The sequence below is a fragment of the Ciconia boyciana genome, chromosome 22 (genome assembly GCF_034638445.1).
Source record: "Ciconia boyciana chromosome 22, ASM3463844v1, whole genome shotgun sequence".
Lineage (NCBI taxonomy): Eukaryota > Metazoa > Chordata > Aves > Ciconiiformes > Ciconiidae > Ciconia > Ciconia boyciana.
The window spans coordinates 713014-732620 of NC_132955.1; the positions used below are offsets into that span (position 1 = coordinate 713014).

The 19607-nt window shown below is 52.2% G+C and overlaps 3 protein-coding genes across 5 annotated transcripts; 2 read left to right on the forward strand and 1 right to left on the reverse strand.

The window, feature by feature from the left end:
• The first annotated feature begins 98 nt into the window (after positions 1–98).
• RAB5C (RAB5C, member RAS oncogene family) lies at positions 99–15242 on the forward strand. Of its 3 annotated transcripts, none has more exons than XM_072886080.1 (6): positions 99–186; positions 10036–10280; positions 11347–11498; positions 11815–11937; positions 12728–12821; positions 13240–15242. In XM_072886080.1, the coding sequence occupies exons 2-6, from the start codon at positions 10115–10117 to the stop codon at positions 13353–13355; spliced, it is 651 nt and encodes a 216-aa protein (XP_072742181.1). In that variant the 5' UTR covers positions 99–186; positions 10036–10114; the 3' UTR covers positions 13356–15242. The 3 variants fall into 3 exon arrangements, with proteins under 3 accessions (XP_072742181.1, XP_072742182.1, XP_072742183.1); XM_072886081.1 differs by lacking the exon at positions 99–186 and adding an exon at positions 487–772; XM_072886082.1 differs by lacking the exon at positions 99–186 and adding an exon at positions 3498–3579.
• Positions 15243–16499: 1257 nt separating this feature from the next.
• Positions 16500–17325, reverse strand: HSPB9 (heat shock protein family B (small) member 9). Its single transcript, XM_072886008.1, has one exon. The coding sequence runs from the start codon at positions 17232–17234 to the stop codon at positions 16650–16652; it is 585 nt and encodes a 194-aa protein (XP_072742109.1). The 5' UTR covers positions 17235–17325; the 3' UTR covers positions 16500–16649.
• A 578-nt stretch (positions 17326–17903) lies between these two features.
• On the forward strand, positions 17904–19089 carry LOC140662497 (heat shock protein 30C-like). Its single transcript, XM_072886007.1, has one exon. It carries the CDS (start codon positions 18336–18338, stop codon positions 18942–18944), a length of 609 nt encoding a protein of 202 aa, XP_072742108.1. The 5' UTR covers positions 17904–18335; the 3' UTR covers positions 18945–19089.
• Positions 19090–19607: the final 518 nt, after the last annotated feature.

The window sequence follows — 19607 nt, forward strand, 5'->3', positions numbered from 1 at the left end:
GTGCGTCCGCGAGGGGGCGGAGCCTCTTCGGGGCGGGGCGCCGCTGATTGGCAGGCGCCGCTGCCTGTGGCCGGCGGGCTGGGAGCGGAAGGGGTGGGCGGATCCGGAAGCGGAACGGGTAAAGGCGGAAGTGAGGGCCGGGGCCTGCGAGACTCACCTGCGGCGGGGGGAGCGGCGCTGCGGGCGGTGAGTGGGGCCGGGGGCGGCGGGGCCCGCTCGTCCCGCGCCGTCGCGGCGGGGCCGCCTGCGGCGCGGCCCGCGGGGGCTCCGGGCAGGCGGTGCCCGGCGCGGCTCGGTGCCGAGCCCTGCCCCGGGCGGTGCCTGGCCCGGGGGCCCGGCTCCGCTGGGCCCGTGCGCCGCAGACCCGGCTCCCCGGGAGCCCGCCCGGCCGGGGGAGGCAGCCCTGGGGGCGCCGCTCTGCCGGGCGGGGCGAGGCCGCCGCGTTCCGGCTGCGCCCTCGGGTTGCGGGAGCCGGGGTCTGGAGCGGGCCGGCGCCGCCGTCAGCGGGGCGGGGGGCTCCGGCCTTCGCGGCTGCCCGAAACAAAGCTCCCGTCGCCGGGTCCTGGCGAGCCGCTCTCGCTGGGAGTCCTGGCGAGGCGGGAGAGCGGCGCTGCCCCGGTGCACCGGCGGCTCCGGCCTTGTGGAGTGTGGCCCTGGCCTCGTAGTGAGCTGTAACCGGGGAAGGGAGCTGCGCTCATCGGGAGGATCAACACGGCAAAGGTGGCGATCTCCAGCTCAAGGAGGATGTCACGTCTGCGTTGTGGGCTCTCAGGTTTGGCACTCCCTCGGGCTGTTTTCCTTCAGAAGCAGGAAAGGCTCGGCAGCGAGTACAGGTGCTGCTGTTGGTGCACTGGATCTGCCTGACTGCTGTTTCCCAGCTCCTTTGTCTCTCGTAGCGCTGTCCCGTAGCGATGACTGTGTGAAAGTTAAATGGAATTTGGAGAAGGTGTGGCACCTGTAAGGATAGAAGTGGTATAATGATTTGTTGTAGCTAGTCAGCTGCTGAGGTGGGAGCAGAAACTCTAGAAGTCTGAAAGCCTGGCCAGGTTCCTGAGTAGAGAACTGCCTAAATGAAGGATGTGACTTTATCTGCTGAAAATAGGTTCTAGTGGAATGGAGACTATTCGCTACTGCTGCTGGTGGCAAACACAGCCCCTGGGCCCCCTCCAAGGGGCATTTGTGAAGCAAAATATGTGGTGCTGCAGGCTCTCGAAGAACTGAACTGCAAAAAAGTTTTGTAGCTTGTCTGGAAGGAGACCCAGACACGTGCAGATGCAAGGCCATCCTTGGATCTTTGGCGCAGCGGGAGAGACTGCTGCATGTAAGCTGGGACTGTAGTCAGTATGTGATCCTGCAAAGGCTTAACTGTGCAGGCGTAAGTGTGAGCAACAGGTTTGTAGTGCTAAATCCTGTGAAGGCTGCTCGAACCTTATTCCTGGTCATGCTCAAGGTGCTGCTAAAGCTCCTGGGGCTGGGTGGGAGCTGTGAGGAGCCCTGACAGTCGTAGTTGCTCTCTGCTAGCTAGTTGTGTGTCTCACTGTAAACCGTTCTGCCAGCGAGACCAAATACAGTGTTGACCCGATCTCAGCTGACCTTTAGCTTGTTGCTTTTGTACATGGCTGTCGGAGTTCTGACCTTGACTGTTTCCAAGCACATAAGGAAATCAGAGGGAAGAGAGTGCACTGAGCTACTATTTTAAGTCTTATGTGGAACAACTTGCATCTGCTATTCTTAGCTTTTTGTGTGGTGGGTCAACACATATTTGAGCTGCCCTGCTTATAGCATGACATCAATTCTGCTTTGCACTAAGTTAGGACTCCTGAGCCTACTCTGAAGGCAGGGCTCCGAAGCTTGGTTGAGACCAAAAAAAGAAAGATTCATATTGGTGTGATGTGCCATGCTGTCTGAGTGAACTTTCTTGGAATATCCCATTCATATTCGCTACTGCCTTGACTCTAAGAGTCTCTTACCTTTTTCAGCTTAACTTGATAATAAGGTGAAAGAACTGTGACTGAAAAGGGTGAAGAATTCAGAATAGTGTGTGTAGGCAGCTACAAGACAAGGTTGGTCATAATATGTTCTTGGAGTGAGGAGAGCAGGTAAAGCACAAGTCTATATGGACCTGTAAGGTTAAGAGAAGCAATGCTTAGATTTCAGCACTGAGACTCAGTTACTGAACCTCTCTTGAGTCTCAACAGTATGCCTGAACAGTCAACTGCTTTCATAAGGCAAAAATCTACCTCTAGAGGCAATCTTTCCCTCTAAGATACTATAGACTAATTTAGACTACGTTTGTTTTAAGATAGTGCCAGGCAGCGTAGGTCCCTCGAGGCTGTTTAAGTAGGTACTGATACCCCTTCAGGGGTAGGCAAGATGAAATGGGACTCCTGGAGAAGGATTTAAGTTACTAGAGAGCAGTAAGGGGAAGGCTAGCTTGATGTGTGGATAAGAATATAGTAAAATAAAACATTTATCTAGTTTTAGTATGAACAGAGTTGGGTTTAGGTCCCTTTGCTTTACTAGCAAAACCAATAATGGATTGGGCAGCATCTGAAACAAAGCTGTCTAGTAACGTGTTCACGCTTTGTGTGCTTGGCCAAACTTAACTGTTGTGATGAGAAGTGGAATTATCTCCATCACAGCAAAGCTCTTCTGCATCTAAAGAGGAATCAGCTCTAGAATTGCTCTAGGCCCTGCTAGTCATCAACTCTTGATCCTAACTTCCTAAGCTGCTGCGTGTTTAGCGGATAGGTGGTCATGGCATCTCCCTGAAGAGGGAGAGGGAAAGAATGCCAAGTACTTTTCAGACACAGGAAATGAAATGGGAACGCTTCTAATGAAGTGAGTGTAGCCCAAAGTATTTTGGTCAGCATACTTAAAAGAGGGTAGAATGTAGAAACAGTCGAGTCAGCTGTTTTCTTCCCTTGGGGTATGAAGTTTGAAGTCCTCTTATGCAAGTTCTGTTAAGTCGTCAGAGTAACAGTATGAAAACACTCCAAATGCTAGCCAGAAACAATGAACCTTCATGGAAGTGACAGTATCGGGGAAGCATAAAGCTTAATCTAAGTCTTAAAAGGAACGCTTTCCTTCCCTGGAGCACAGGAATGAACTGCTGGAGTAGTTCTACATAAACAGATAAGAAAACACTGGTTTTTGTGTTTGCTTGTATTTGGTAGAGCTCCAAATAAGGAGCTGCTAGAGGCAAGAGATCTTTGTGCAGTCTGGAAAAGATATTATGAAGGTCACTGACTCTTTTTGCAGTGAAGATGGCAGTTTTCTGCTTTGCGTTGTTTATGATCTTGCCTTCTTGTTCACAGAATAGTAGGTGCTACCTAAAGGCACATATTGCTGGACTTCTAGTCAAAATTAAGCTGAGTCTTTTGAGGGTGTGCTGAGTAGTGGACAATATCAAGAACAGGAGTTAGAAGAACCTTTCCTGAAGAATTAAAAACTTGATGCTTTTGTTCAATTTGTAGTTGGTCCAGACAGCACTCATGAGTTGCTCCTTCAACCTGGCTGTGCCTCATCTCCTGTGAAACAGGACTAAGTTCCTGCAGTGTCAAGGAGAACTAAAAGTAGGTAAGACACCCAAGAGGGAGTTAATGTGGGGACAGGGAATATGGAGGCTTTGCTCACCTCAACTAGTGAGAAGCTTATGTGAAACGAAGGTGAAGTGTAACTCTTCCACAAAAGCCTTACGCTGCAATTCATGCCTTCTCATGCCGCTTTTCATTCCACTCTTTTTAAAGCAGTCTTTGCAACTGTATTGTCTCCATAGCTTAGCTAAGTAGAGCTTGACCGAAGCAGTGCTGAAAGCTGGCATTCATGGGTCTTCCATCAGTCAGATCTGGTGTGAGTTCACTTGCTATTGTGGCAACACAACTGGGGGTTTGGTGGCCCTGGTTAGAACGTGAGTTCTAGTGTTATCCCTGTTGCTTTCCTGATACATGAGGACCAGGCAGAAGCACTACGCCTCAGCCTGCCCTCACTGCATGTTTCTCTGTTCAGCTATGGTGATCTAATAGGACACTGACTGCAGTTTTAAAAGCAATTAGTCATGCTATTCTGCAGAATTAAAACCCCCACTGGATTAGGCATGGAACTTCCTTGTGCTGCCAGTGTGACCAACATGGTAATAACTCTTGTTGCTGATACCTATTCAACTCTGAGTATAAAAAATGTAGCTCCAAGGTAGCATCAGTAAGTGTAATGTTGTTTTACCTCATGAGATGTTTTCAAGAATTCCTGATAAAGGACAACCACTTAAACCTAGGAAACCCTTCTGAGGGGATGTGTATGGGGTTAAACTGTCTAGAAGAAGGCTTGAGGGAGCTTCATAACTCCCTTTGCTGAGCGAAGTACTGCACTTCTTGACTCAATCATGCAGGCTGTGATCTTTGCCTCATCTTCTAAAGAGTCAGGTCAGCTTTGTAGGATGCATGGGTATTCCTGGCTTTGTAGTTTAACAGTCTTAGAGCTGACTTGCCTAGGTCAAGCAGATGATGTCTGGCAAATGAGATTTAGTCTCAAACTGAGCAGTAGCTTTCTGTACATAACAATGAGTTCTGAGTTGGTCTGAACTTCAGACGATCTTGTCCAAGTACAGTGCTGCCTGTTCAGATCAGATCTTCAGTTTGACCACTTGTGCTTGGCACTGAGCAGCAGCCTGTCCATAGGGCCTCATGCATGAGACATAGCAGAAACTTGGCCTTCGTCACGATCTCTTCTCTTGGGTTTGTCTTGCCTTAAAGGCTTTGTGAAGCTAGCTTTAGACATGACCAAAGGAAGATGGCTCCGTTTCGCTGTGCTTGGCAACTGTCCTTCATAAGACCAGGCTTCAGCTTGTGTTGTGAAGTGATGGAAAGGGCTCTTCTGCTGGCTTGGCCCTGGATTGCCCAGCTGGGTGTAGCTACATGTTGTACTCTCCTGCTAGCTCAGCTGCATGTAGCATCTGCGCTGGATTGAGTGGTAACTGCAGGGTAGTGGCCTTGAAATCTCTGATGATAGAATTGTTTTTGAAAAGCTGCTTTGAAAAACAGCTGGCTTCTGGGGCTGCTTTGGAGGCTGTGGCTGTGCAGATGTCAGGAAGCAGATGCATGTATTAAAAGCATGAAAAGGAGCTGGTATTACAGATTCTACTACACTTGCTCAGGACTGTAGCTACCAACAAAAAGTAATTTAACTTTTTGCCGATGTAAATCCTGTGTACCTCTAAATTAAACTGAGTGTGCCTAAGGCTTTGGAAGGCTTGGGCATGAGGCTCTACAGAGAAGTTGTGACTTTAACTTATGATAGTGTAGACACCATAGGAGTACTTCTGAAACTGCTGTCTAGGCTGATTTAGGTCTGTGAATCTGCATTTTAAGGCTGTAGCACAGCTGACAACTGCAATGACTAGTTCCCCAATTTAGAGCTGTTACTGAAGCTCCAGATTATAGTCTTACTGATCAAGAGACTAAGTGTTCTTTGTTTGTGGAGGGAAGTGCATGTTGTCTGTAGAAAGATGAAGTATTAAAACTGATCAGACTTTATGGGGCTGAGGGACTGAGGTCTGTATTTGCAAGTCTGTTTCCTGGTTCATCTCATCAGTGAGAGCTGGGTCTGTTACTCCTTCCTCTGCTGTGTGGACCCTACTGCAGTAAGGCTTTCAAAGTTTGTTCTTATTAATCATATTAATGTGCTGGAAAATCAGGTTGACATTCCATGCTATGCTAATCTAGGCTAGTGGAGTCTGTGTGTTCTGGTGGGTCCTGTACTTGCTGCTGGTCCTGCTTGTGGAAGCTGCTTGTGAATCTGGGCCCTAAAGCTGGCTTGCCAGTTCTGGGTGGGAGTAAGGTACCACGAGCTTCCTGCTAGCAGTGGCTGGCTGCCCATTCAGTGTTAGGTGAAGCAAAACTGCTCAGTAACTTCAGGGGTTGCTTTGCCAAGAAATTCATGTAATGCTGTCAACTATTTAACAAGATAAATACTTCACTGGGGCTTTTGTCTTAAGTATTTTGATTCCAAGCCAACAAATGGTTTCTTGCATAGCTGAGAGTAGAAGCAGTCCTCTTGAGTAACTAGATTCTTCAGGACTGGGTTTCTAAATATTACCAGCTTTCAGAGTAGCCCTTGCTACTGGGTGAACACAGGGCAAAAATGTCAGATTCTGAATTTCTGACACCTTAAACTAGGAACTTCCCTGTGATAGGGAGTCCAGTGAAGCAATTGTCTCATGCAGGGGTTAACATGGGGATCTGATAGTAATTGCCCTGTGGAGACTGGGGTTCTCGTACTGGGCTGGGTTGTTTGAAATGAGCTCTCGTGCTATTCTTGAGCATCCTAACAGCTCTGGAGAAGTGCCTTGCTCTGGGGTAGGCTGGAAATGCAGCAGTGCTGGCATGCGCTTTCTCATGTAAGGCACTCAGATTCCTGAATTCAATATTCATGGGAGCGTACAAGCCCCTACAACAAATCCTGGCGAAAAGGTGAGGTGTTGAGAGGAGCGTAAACTGCAGAAGTGATAGACCTAGAGTTCTTGGTTGTTGGACAGCATCAGGCATTGAAACTTGTCTTTGATCTCAAAGCAAACAAGAGACTGTTCCAAGGGTTTATGATAAAAAAAATTGGTACTTTTGGCTGTGTGATGCAGAGCTCCTGCATGCGTTTCAGTAAGCAGGAGGTGGGTAGGGCAGGCAAACAAACCAGCATGTACCTTTTTATGGATCCTGTGACATCACAAGCTGCTGAGTTTTGCTGGTTACAAGAAGCTAGTAGGAAAATGAATACTTGTTAATCTTGATTACAAGAGTACCCTATCATACCCTTCCTTCTCATGGTCTTGACTTCTTGAATTAGTATGGCAAGCTGCAGCTTCAGCTGCTTTCACTTGTCTGCATGGTATTGCTGTAGTTATTTTGGTCTGACCCATAGCTTGAGTGTCAGGGTTCTCCTGGGGAGCAGGGAGGGGTGCATGCCCAATCCACTCTGCTGGAAGAGGGGACAGCCTCCCTGAGCATCAGAAATGGCTTCATACAGCATAAAGTACTTAGTTTCTCACACTGATAATTGCTGATCAGTGTGGGCTGATCTAGCGCAGATCCAGGCTGTGTAGTTTAGCTGGCTGTTACTTCTGCATTCAGCAGAGTGGAGTTCTGACAGGAATGTAGAAATCCTCAAAGATGTTGGCATTAGCAAAAAGTGCCAAAGTGATCCTCCTGTGGTGGAGAGTTCTCGCTGTCTACAGCTTCGGTAGCTGCTCACTTAAATTATTTGGCCTTCCTGTGAACGTCAGGAGAAGTACTAAGCTGGTTGTTCTGATCTTGTGTATGTTCTTAGCCTGAGACCCTTAGTGAGATGGCTGCAGGTAGGGTCATCTGAACTGCACAAATTCCAGCCAAACATCCTAAAGATCTGGCAGCGTCTTAGGTGGACATGAAGTCATATAATCCTGCAGCCAAACTTCAAACCATCTTTAGATGATGATCAGATTCTCCATAATTAAAAGTGGTCATGGACTCTAGCTGCTTGACTACTTGCTCTGATCAGTAGCTCTCCATGATGAGCTGGATATACAGACATGCTTGCTCAATTCTGTGTGAGTTCACGTAGCACAACCAGATGGCAAAATGATTGAGATCTGTAAAATATAGGTCACACTAAGACTTGAGGATGTCAACAGGCTCATTTCCTTGTTTTGCTCTGGGAATCACCCCTATCATATTTCAGGAGGTCATAACTCAGTAGAGGCATGATTCACGTGGCATTTAATGTGCAGAATGTTAGCCTGAAACAGCAACAGAGCTTACGTATTGCTGATAGACTGCCCTGGTAAATTAAGACAAGGTTAAACAAGCAAAAGCTGTTCCCTTGCAGACTCTGGTTAGAGGAGAAACTCTAAAAGGTGGAAACTTTTTCAGGCTGGTAGAGATGTAGAGCTGCTGATGTGCCTCTCGAACCTGGTGGTAACCAAGCTGCTCCTGGCCAGAGCTGCAAAATGCTGCTTCCTCACTGTCCAGCAAAAGGAATTGCTAATTTGCTTCCTATCAAGCTTTCTCATCCTGTCAAAACAATGTTTGTCCTTCCTCAGAAGAGGAGGTGGGGGTTCTGACAGTGTTACTAGTCTTTGCGAGGACCCAGCTCTGAATTGCAGTTTTTTCACTGACTTGACCCAAGACCGGACTGGTCGCTCAAAGCAATGGCTTGTTCACACTCAGGCTACTGAAACATCTCGCTGCACTGAAGTTACCCCTCATGGTTTCTCTCTTACCTGCTAGCTTCAGTGAACGGTAGTGGCTTAACAGTGGGCTTCTCACTTGCCTCATTGCCAAAACAGTTTGAGGTTGAATGTCTCTGTAGGTCAGAGTATGCTCAAGTGCTTTTGTGTTTTGAAAGCTGAAGATGTTCTCCAGCCGATGACACTAATGGGCTATCCCTCCAGATGAGCTCTCAGACTGAAATGGCTGTAAGTTTCCTATCAAACTAAGGAATTGAGTTGAAACTTGAGACACAAAGTAGCCTCACAGCAGTCACAACTGGACAGGCTTTGCTCTGGAAAGCAGGTATTTGAAACTCTTCGGTAAGCCTCTGTGTTGAGGCAGGCCTGAGCCTTGTTCACAGGAAACGCTGCTCCAGGTCAGACCCATTTCAACTTGTTTTAAGCTTCTTATTCATAGGAATCTGGTATTTGCTGGGTAAATACTGGATGTACTTAGAGCATACCCAGAGTTTTCTTGGGGGTACACTCAGAACAAGGAGAAATTGGCTTTTTTTTGCAGTTATCTCTGTCAACAAGAAGCTTAGGTTATGAGAGTTGAAGGGAGAGTGGTGATACAGAGCAGATGCAATCAGTTGTAGCATTTATCATTGACAGGAAGTGGGAGTTGTGATGAGAACAGGAAATATGCCTAAATCTGTATAACTGTGCACTTTGAAAGTACTCCTGTTCTCTGCTGCACGCGTCTGAGAAATGGTTAGGAAGGCACTGAGACTTCACTTGTGGTTAACTATGGATGTAAACCAGCTTGTCTTGCTGCTCTTGCCATGGCTTTGTGCTTCTACACAGCTCTAGAGATTTGGTGCTGTTGAATTGAGTGCTGGGGAGATGGGATGGCAGTTCTGATCGTGGGTGATGCTACCTGTTTGTGCTGTTCAGCGTAGCTGGATTTGAAGAATGTGGCCAGTAGCCTGCTGACCTGGAATGGTGTGGGATAAGGGCAATGAGGCAGCTGGGGCAGGGTGTGGGGAGTGGGAAGCATTAGGTGTTGCCTCTGCGTTTGGATCAAGCTATTGACTCGTTTGGTGGTAAGTATCCATTTGCAACAGGGATGGGGAGTAGTTGCTTTTGGTCTCTGAGTATGCAGCCTGTGCCCAGAGAGTGGCTGCTACCAACTGACTTCCCTCCCTGCGGCAGGCTGCTTGCATAGCAGTTCAGAGGCCTTCAGGACGGCTCTAGGATGCAGTATTTAATGGCTTGGTGCGAGTTCCTCTAAACTAACAGGCTGAACATAGAAGCTCCCTTGTCTGAATGCCTTGCGATCTGAAGGACTAACACAGGACTGCTTCCTGTAACAGCTTATGCGGGGCACTTGAACATCTCTGTATTGCATTGATAGTCCGAAGTTGCTACCTTGTGAACTTGGGAGAGGAGGAAGGAGCTAAAGGTCAAGCTCAGCTGCCTCCATGAACTGAGTAATTGTTGTTTTAATAGACGAAGCTCTAATAACACCAATTGGTGTGCTGGCTGTTCTTTACTTGCCCCACCCTAGCAAGGTGTGTATAATATCCACACATAGTGGAAGTGCTGGAGGGCCTGCTGGTGGGGAGGAAAGCTTGTGTTACCAATATCCCTTCTCCAGGGGAGGCTCAGAAGACTTAAGATGCTGCTGACAGACAGAAACTGCCTGATAGTGCTGCGGTGCATGCAGCTGATAACTTTCCACTGTGGGAAGGAATCGCCACCTGCCTGTGCTGATGGTGGCTGCAGATCAAACCCACCCTCTAGAACTGGTACGGCTGGTCCATGAGCGTGATACTAACTCTGACCTCCTCTTCCAGTTGCAACCTGCCTCCCGGTGGATCCCAGCGCAGAACCTGCAGCAACCTTAGCTCTTGGCACTCCTGCACTTAGGCCACAATGGCAGGTCGAGGTGGAGCTGCTCGACCGAATGGACCAGCCGCTGGAAACAAAATCTGCCAGTTTAAACTTGTTCTCTTGGGAGAGTCGGCAGTGGGGAAGTCCAGCCTCGTTCTGCGCTTTGTGAAGGGGCAGTTCCACGAGTACCAGGAGAGCACGATTGGAGGTGAGTGCCAACTCCGAATGCCTATGGCTAGAAGATGCTGGCCTCACTAATGCACTCCAGGGGTATCAGAAGTATTAATGGTTATTTCAATCCGGTCTGGGGTTTTTGCTATAAATAGTCAAGCAGCTAATGCTTTAACTCTTGGTTTACAACTTGTTTGTTGGTATGACGATCTGCGCAGCAAAGAATAATGCTATGGCAACTGTGTGCTCTGCCTCTAAGGCGTATTCACTTCCAGCGCTTGAATTCCTGCTTCTAATTAGAACTGAGGCCTTCAGCTTGGTTTATAGCCCTTAATTATCTTTTCAGACCATGACCTGGGATTTTGGGGTTGTTTCTAGCCTGATACTGTTAACTACTTCCGCAGCTCTTTCAGGTCTAGGAGTTCTTTAACTTGAGATCATTAGCATGGTGTCACCAATGAAAGGTTGGTTGGCACCTGGATCTCTGGGCAGTAATATTAGAGGTGTGTACTGAGAAAAGGCTTGATTTGTCCCTATAGTAACCTGTGCAGGGAGTGGAAGTATAGCTGGAAGTATAGCTCATAGGCAAGCAGGGCTGGAAGCTCTGCTGCAGAGGGCCATGTGAGCACTCTGCTGTTCCGCTTCAATCTGTGTCCGAGGCTGGTTGCCTTTATCCTAGTTGTAACGCATGGTATTATGCTTGCTGGAACAAGAAAATAACCAGTTACTAAATTGGGGAGTGCAGTGTAACTGGGCTCAGCTCGGTGCTTTGGTACTGTGGTGCTCTCCAAAGCTAATCCCGGTGTTGCAGCTGTACTGTGTGATCTGGGGAGGGACTGGCAGTGCTGCTGCTCGGGTGGCTGGCTGCTGCCTGGGCTCTCAGGGCTGCCTTCCTGTCTGCTGCATGGTGGCTCTTGGGTTCCTGTGTGCAAGGAGCTTGATGATACAGCAGAGCTGCAACTTGCAGGACAAGCGGCACTGCACTGGCCTCTGTCTGGGGCTTCTGCTCGCTCCCATGCAACAGCAGAACTGCTCCAAGCTCCTGGCTCTTGCTACCAGGCTCTCCAGCTGGCAGTAAGGAAAACATGCACCTTCTCTTTCAGCTGCCTTCCTAACACAGACAGTCTGTCTGGATGACACAACGGTGAAGTTTGAAATATGGGATACAGCAGGACAAGAGCGGTATCACAGCCTGGCACCAATGTATTACCGAGGTGCCCAGGCAGCCATTGTTGTCTACGACATCACTAACACAGTGAGTACTGCGTAGGGCTGTGCGTTTACTGGGGAGGAGGCGTCTGTGCTTGCAGCTGATGCTTCTGAGTTCCCTGGGAGAGTGTCTGGGTTCAGAGTCCCTGCAGATGCCTGCCTGCAGGTATTGAGTTTCTTGAAAACTGCTAATGGCCTCTTCCTCAGTTCTGACCAAGGCTGTCTAAGCTGATAAAGGATCCTGCTACAAAGTGCTGTAGAGGCAGAACACTTCTTACAGGAAAGACTTGTTCTAATCATATCTTCACTGTGGATTAATAAGAGGCTGCCCTTCCTGACTGCTGCCTCCTGTTTGCTTCCAGGACACATTTGTACGAGCCAAGAACTGGGTGAAAGAGTTGCAGAGGCAGGCTAGCCCCAATATTGTAATTGCACTAGCAGGAAACAAGGCAGACCTTGCTACCAAGAGAGCTGTGGACTTCCAGGTGAGTGGGAATCCAGATCAGTTGTTACCTGAACAAGTCAGGAAAGCAGCTTTTTGCTTAAGTGGGGGAGATGGTGGCTATGTGCAAAATGCTTTGAGGGAGAGTGGAAGTCAAGATTTATGCTGCTGAGGACCCCAGGATGCCACTCAAAGGGAATTGTAGCCTGCTGTTCCCGTGCACTCCTTTCACAGCACTTGTAGCTCTTGTTGGTAACAGTTATGATGAATGTGGAGAATAAGGCCCACAGAGCACAAGCTTCTGTCTTCAGTCTTTTCTGGTGCCTTACTCATCTGGGGCTGTCTTCAGCAGTGTATGAAACAGCATCTTTTAGATACAAGACGTGTGAAGAATCATTCCCAGCTTGTTCTCTACTCTTCACAGCTCTTACCTTGTCTAAGGCAGACTTTCAAGGAGAAGCTCTTATCTCAGACCTCTGCACAGGATTGCTTGTGGTGCATTTACAGTGTGTATTACTCTCCCAGCTAACCAAAGTACAAGGTGGTGTGCTGCTCGGGACGTGCTGTGTCTACCCTTGGCTCACGTGGCTCACACAGTCTGTGCTGCTGTACCCCAGCTCGGCTGCTGGGACACCAGCCATGCAGTATTGTCAGTGGTGCATGTCTCCCAGCTGTCCTGGCCAGGCAGGGTCAGGGGACTGGGGTGGAATGTCTGGCCTGGGGTGGGACAGGGTTTCTTCGGTGTTTCGTTTGCCAAGAAGTGAAGCGTGCGAAGCCTGCTTGGGCCTCCCTTTGGCAGGATGCCTTTACCACTCTACTGTGATTGTTTGTAGGATGCACAAACATATGCAGATGACAACAGCTTGCTGTTCATGGAGACATCGGCAAAGACAGCGATGAATGTGAATGAAATCTTCATGGCAATAGGTAACAGCTTGTGTGCAGAAGCGTGGCTGGAGTAGCTCTGAGCACCAGCAGTGCAGCCACTGGAAACCATGGGAGCTCTCATGTCAGCCAGGGTCTGGAGGCTCTTACTGCAGTGGATGACCAGTTTGCTGTACTTCTGTGAACAGTCACTCCCTGAGTGTTTGGAGCCTTTGCCTTGCAAAGCCTGTTCCCTCTCTGCCTTTATCTGGGGTGGTGAGTAAGGAAGGAGCAGGATTGATGACAGCCAGAGCTAGAAGGGGGTTGGTTTGCTGTACTCACGCTGCTAGCAGCGTCCAATCCCAAACTCCTTAAGAGGTGAGGGCTTCGGCCAGAGCAGGGCTGAGCCCAGCCTGTGGTCTGCAGTGGGGAGGAGGTTGGCCTCTGTAGAGGAACCTACTAATGTCTTGTTTCTTTCTAGCCAAGAAACTGCCAAAAAATGAACCCCAGAACGCTCCTGGTGGCCCAGGTAGGAATCGGGTGGTTGACCTTCAGGAGAGCAGTCAGCCTAGCAGGAGCCAGTGCTGCAGCAATTGAGCAGCCGTTCCTGCCTGATGGAGCCCTCGAATGACGTGACTGGAATCCACGCTAACAATCGCACTTACCGTAGAGCGGCTGCTGCCGGTGGCTGCTGTGATTTCTCCATCCCTTTCTGATCATAGGCTGGAGGGAGTTCTTCCACCTGCACCTTTCTGTACAAATACTAATTCAATTCTAAGTCTTAAGTCACTTTTTTAATATGAACTTCTGTTCTTCCCTCTTCCTGGTGGTGGTGGATGCATGACCTGGTGTCTGCCCAGCCAGCTCATCCCTTCCCACGGGTGAGGGCCAGCAGCACCCAGGTCCCACAGTACTGTAGTTCACTATTGGAAACAAAGGGATATTGAGACTAGACAACCTTGTTTAAAATTACCCGTGTGTAAAAGCTAAGGCTAACGCCAGTACGATAGGCCTAGAACAACCACTAAACTGTAGCATTATAGTGACAAACTTTGGCTTTTCAGCCACTCATTGACCAAATCAATTGAGTATTCTGGGGTGGGGCAGAGGGAAGCAAAACTGGTTTCTTCTGTATTTTGTATTGTATGTTTCTTCATGTAACCAATCAGTATCTTGTCAATATAGTACATACAACTAGCTGCCTGTTGTCTTTATTTGTGTTGGACTCTAGCATGCCAACTCTTTTTTTTTTCTATCTCCGGTTCTGTCGTAATGCACTAATCCTGTTGCAACTTTTGCAAAAATCTTGTATAGAAAATTGTCCTTTTTTTGATGGTTGTGATGCCACTAATGTTGTTAACCCTACTCTAGTGTGAATACACATGGTTTACTGATGTACAGAGGTGGGGTGGGGGAAACCTCGGATAACTTGTCAGTGGAAACAATATGTATTGCAAAAGCCTGTAATTCCACAAAGTATGAAGGGAGGTATTAAAATGGCTTCTGTTGCCAGACTCTAACTGATGTTGGCTGCTGCCTAGTGCCTAATGCAATGTCTTATGCATACTGGTATTTAAGAGGAACTGTCAACCTAGTCTTCATCACAGACTTCAGTTTTGTGTGATTAAAAAAAATTTTTATAAACCTATCATAATCAACAATGTTCATGTCTCTTCATCAGCTCAAACCAGAAGGGGAGTGGACCAGAACATAAGTTGTGCTGGAGGCTGAGATGCGCTAGGCTGCTTGTGGTGTTACACCACCTGGCTCTTCCCTAGGGATGCGTGGCCTTCCTCCCTGGGCAGGGAGAGGCGTGGGCTGCCCGCCCTCCACCTCTGCGGGCTGCCCAGGCTGGGCTGTGCCAGCTGCTCCTGCAGCAGCCAGCTCCCTCGAGAGGCAGGAACTCCTTACCGTGAGGCTACAGGTGGTTCAGCAAGCTTGTGGTGTGCTGTGCAGTGGTGTGCAAGGAAGTTTGAGGTAAATAGAAACGTTTTTAATTGCCTAATACTTCTAGGGAAACTTATCTACAGCTCAAGTTGGGAAGAGGTGGGGGGAGCAATATGCAGAGGAGCTCAGCTTGACCACCGGACAGGCTTAGGAATACCGTGCTCAAGTGTTAATGAACAAAATGGCTCTGTCCCTGGAGGATGATGGCCTTGAAAGATGCTGCTCGCCTGTCACTGCTGCATGGACTCAGAGCCTTTCACCCATGGGGCAGACCTGGAGTCAACACAGAAAACAGCATCCCCTTGCAGCTCTGCTGCTGTGTGTGCTGCTGGGCCAGCACCATGTGTGCTTGGGAGAGCTTGAAGATTGTGATGTGGTGGTGCTTGAACCTGCTGCCTCTCCTCAGCTGCGTGGCTGCCGCTGAATCTCTGCGAGAGGCACAGCTACAGTCAACTGTGACCACCCTGGGCTGGGCTTGCCCTTGGCTTGCAGTGTTGGGGCTCTGAAAGTTCTGCTGGGTACCTGCAAATAAAGTTGTCTGTGTGAACAGCCTTGGCTCACGTGGGCTTCATCCTCTATCCAAGGTCTTGGTGCCTTTTGCTCATGCTGGATTTCCTTAAAATCCTGGAAGCAGGAAGGGTCTGGAGTGACTCAGTGACTGAGTTCCTGATGTCGGGCTGGAGCACGGGCTGCCTGCGGTGTGTGGGCTCCAGCAGCCTCAAAGGGGCTTCACTCACCTGGTGCTGCTCGTTTCCAGTGCCTGCAAGGGAGCCTGGCTGCTCTGCTGCCAGAGGAGCTCAGGGCCTCTGCGGGACACCTGAGGTCTCATCGCTTCCAGCGTGGTTTGGACCGATGTTGCACTTTTCCCGGGCAGCAAGAGAGGGACCTGTTGGAGAAGGGCTTCCTCAATCCTGACTGAACAATCCTGTGAGCACAAAGTGAGGTGCTGTTGCCATCTGCTGGCTTCTTGTACTTGGTTCCTGGGTGACAGGGCTTCATTTCTTGGTCTCCATCTCTGTGAAGGAGCCTGTGATGCCCTAAGGGGAGACTTGCTCCTGCTGCCTGAGCATGTGCTGTTCAGCTGGAAGGGACGCGGTATCAGGGCTGGGGACCTGTTGCTGGCTGCGGAGCAGAGCCTCCTCGCTGCTGGCACCGTGCTGCCATGGGGAAGGGCTGTCCGAGCTTGGAGCAGCTTTAGCACAAACAGGCGTGCCTGCCTGCATACCTGCTGCCTGCCCGGGCCTGAGCATGGGTGTTTGTGGTAGTTGCACACAGTGCCTGGAGATGGGCTTCACCCTCCCTGCTGCTGGGATCCCCGAGGGGGCTCCAGGAGCCCCTTTCCAAGTGGCTTGGGGGGAAAAAGGGTGGCTACAACAGGGGCACGCTATACCAAGCCAGGCCTCCAGCACAGTCATCTTCCCATTCAGTGGCGTTGGCCAAGGAGTGAGGGGCTGTGGAGCTGGAGCAGCTGCTGGCAGCACCGTGAGGAAGGGTGGGAGAACCATCCCTGGGAGAACCGCCTCTGCTCCAGTACAGGCAAGTGGGGCTGCCCCTCCCTGCTTGGGAGCTTCCTGCCTCCCCCCACCCCAAGCAGCACCGTGCTTGCAGATCCCTTCCCTCCCTCTGGGTCTGCTGTCAGCCCCATTTTGTGCTGCCCTGAGGCACCAAGAGAGGTTCTTCCCTCTCTGTGCATCCAGCTCTGCTAGCATCAAGAGCCAAGACAGAGCCCAGCCTCCCCATCAATTAACACCCCAGGTCCCCCCCATCAATCAACACCAGGAGAGCACAAGCAGGTTCTATGCAAAAGTATTTTTATTGGATACAAAAACATTCCAGTATAGTGAAAAAAAATGACATCATTGCTGATGGAGCTTGTCCGAGCTAAAACTCAAGACTTGCTGCTATCTCCTCCGGTCCTGCCGCGGGCCATCGGTTCCTCTCCCATCACACCTGGGCTTTGTTGGTGGCTCCGTCCTCAGAGGCTGGTCCGGGCTGTGGTGCTGCAGGGCTGACCTGGATGGGCACATTCCTCTCCGGGGCAGCCGGCAGGGCCAGCTTGGGGGCCTCGATGCGGAGCTGCCCCTCCTTGGACAGGGAGCACGTCAGCGCCTCGGCGTCCACCTCCTCGGGCACGTCCCACTCCCGCTTCAGCACCTCGTACTTGTAGGAGAAGGAGCCCTTCTCATCGACGTTCTGCGTCTCCTTCTGCCCCACCAGCACCACCTTCCTGCCCACCACCTTCACCGACAGCTGCTCAGGAGCAAAGCTCTTGACGTCTTGGCAGACGGAGAAGCCCTCCCCGGAGCCCTGGGTCAGGGCTGCGCTGGTGCTTGGGGCTCGCTCCATGGCGGTGGCTCCGTGGCTGCTCAGGAGCTGCTCGAAGCTGCTCATGAACTCCCGAGCTTTCTCCATCTCCTGCTGCAGCTCAGTGAAGATGGTCTCTGCGTGCGGCCAGAGGGTCCTCACCGTGCCCAGCCGGGTGGCCAGGGAGCTGGAGGCGAATGGTGCGAGGTGCATTCGGCAAAGCATCGCTGCTGGCTCTGGTGCTCCGGCTCTCTGGTTCTGGTTCTGGTTCTGGGGCTCTGGCTCTGGCTCTCAGCGCTCTGCCCCGGCCCTGCCGCCCGCGGGTTTTATTCCCCGTCCCGGGAGGCGTGGCCTCACCCCGCCCATGACGTCATCCCCGGGAGAAGAGCTCGGCTCTTTCCAGCCCGTTCCAGCTCATTCTTGTTACTCATCCGTGAGCAGAGGCGCCGCTGACGTCGCGCCCAGCATACCTTCGCCCTTAGTCTTGCAGCTCTGCTCTCCTGGCTTATAATTAGCAGCATCACCTCAGCCTCTGAACGGGATGCCTGAGCCGCCCCTGCCAAAAGTCTGTGGCCTTTCTGCTTCCCATGCAGGGAGCCGGGCTGGGCTCCTCTCCTCCCTGCCTTCCCCCCCTCGCCTGTGGCTTGGCCCCCCCCCATCTGCAGGCAGGAGAGCCCCTCTGCCCCCCGCCCCGTTTGCAGGACCCTCAGCTGCCTGGGGAGGGACCCCCAGGTGAGACCAGAAACCAGCCCGTGGGCCCCTCCCCAGGCGGGGTGCACAGGCTGGGTGCTGAGGGGCCAGGACAGGGCGGCCGGTGGCCCCCGGGGCGGGTGGGGGGGTCTAGAAAGTGCGAGAGGCGTCTGGCAGCGGGTGACGTAGGAACGTGTTGCTGTAGGGGCGGGACCGTCCCCGTGCTGGCCAAAGCGACGCGCTCCTGGCACAGCGTGACCTGCGCTCCGCCGGGCCCCCAGCGTGGGGGCCGCAGGAAGGGCTTTGCTCGCCCCCCGGCCGGCTGGCCCGCGCGGTTGCTGCATCACGGTGGCTCTGCAGAAACCCGAGCTCCTGGCAGTGACTGCAGCTCCCTATTTGTGGCGTGTGACTCGTCCCCAGAAGCAGGCGCTGCTATTTCGGCTGACGGATAATCAGCCTCTCAAAAATAGGCGATGGCTCCAGGAGGGTGCGTGGGGAGAGAGTGTTCTGGAAGGGGCACACCCCTGGGCAGGGGAGGATAAAACCCGCCGCTCCCCTGCCCCGGCCCAGCACAGCTCCAGCCCCTGCACGGAGCCAAGCCGCAGCACGAGCCAGGAGCACACACCGGGAGCAGAGATGCTTTGCCGCCTGCACTTCATGCCACCCGCGCCCAGCTCGCTGTTCCCGTGGTTGGGACCCGTCCGCACCCTTTGGCCGCATCCGGGCGCCCTCTTCGCCGAGCTGGAGCGAGAGCTGCGGCTGGAGATGGAGAGGGCTCGGGAGTTCATGAGCAGCTTCGAGCAGCTCCTGAGCAGCGGGAGCAGCCCCAGCCGGATCAGCATCGCCGCGGAGCGAGGCCAGGGTGCCAGCGCAGCCCTGACCCAGGGCTCCGGGGAGGGCTTCTCCGTCTGCCAGGACGTGAAGGACTTTGCACCCGAGCAGCTGTCGGTGAAGGTGGTGGGCAGGAAGGTGGTGCTGGTGGGGCAGAAGGAGACGCAGAGCACGGACGAGAAGGGCTCCTTCTCCTACAAGTACGAGGTGCTGAAGCGGGAGTGGGACGTGCCCGAGGAGGTGGACGCCGAGGCGCTGACGTGCTCCCTGTCCAAGGAGGGGCAGCTCCGCATCGAGGCCCCCAAGCTGGCCCTGCCGGCCGCCCCAGAGAGGAACGTGCCCATCCAGATGGAGCCGGTGGTGGCGCAGGTGACAGCCAGCACCGACGACGGAGCCGAGCGGGCCAAGGCGTGACAGGGAGCAGCGCGGAGCCGGGCTGAGCCCGGCTGCTGGGGCAGCTGCTGGTCACAGGGTGGGGACTGTGCCGGGGACGGTGTGACCGCCTGGTGGGGGGGTCTCTGCCCAAAACATGTAGCTTTTTTGATATGTAATAAATATTCCTGACTTTTATTTGTCCGGCTTCTGTGTTTGCTGGTCTCGCCTGGCCCTGTGCTTTGCAACGCTCCTGGCTGTGCCCACGCAGCGGGATGGCAGCCCGGGGAGCCGGGCTGTGCCGGCACAGGGCATGTCCCTGTCACCTCTCCCCAGCCCTGCCCTGCCAGAGGAGATTGTTCGCAGGGCTGCAGTGCTGAGCATCGCCGGGGGGGGCCCTGAGCCTCCCCCCGGGCAGCCTTTGGGCACCCGACCCCCATCGTCGCGATGGTGCTGGGACACTGCCGTGCAGTTCGAGCCGTGCCGTGCCGTGCCAGCGTGTCCCGTACCGTACCCCCCCCCCCCGATTGCTGGCACCTTCCAGGCTCTGCCCGCTCCTTCGCGGCCCAGCCTGCCGCGAAGCCACGCCCCTCCGCTGCGAAATGGGCGTGGCCTCCCATAAATGGGCAGGCGGGGCGGGCCTACTCCTATATATACCGCAGGAGGCGGGCACATGTCGGGGCTGGGGCGTGGCCACACTCCAAA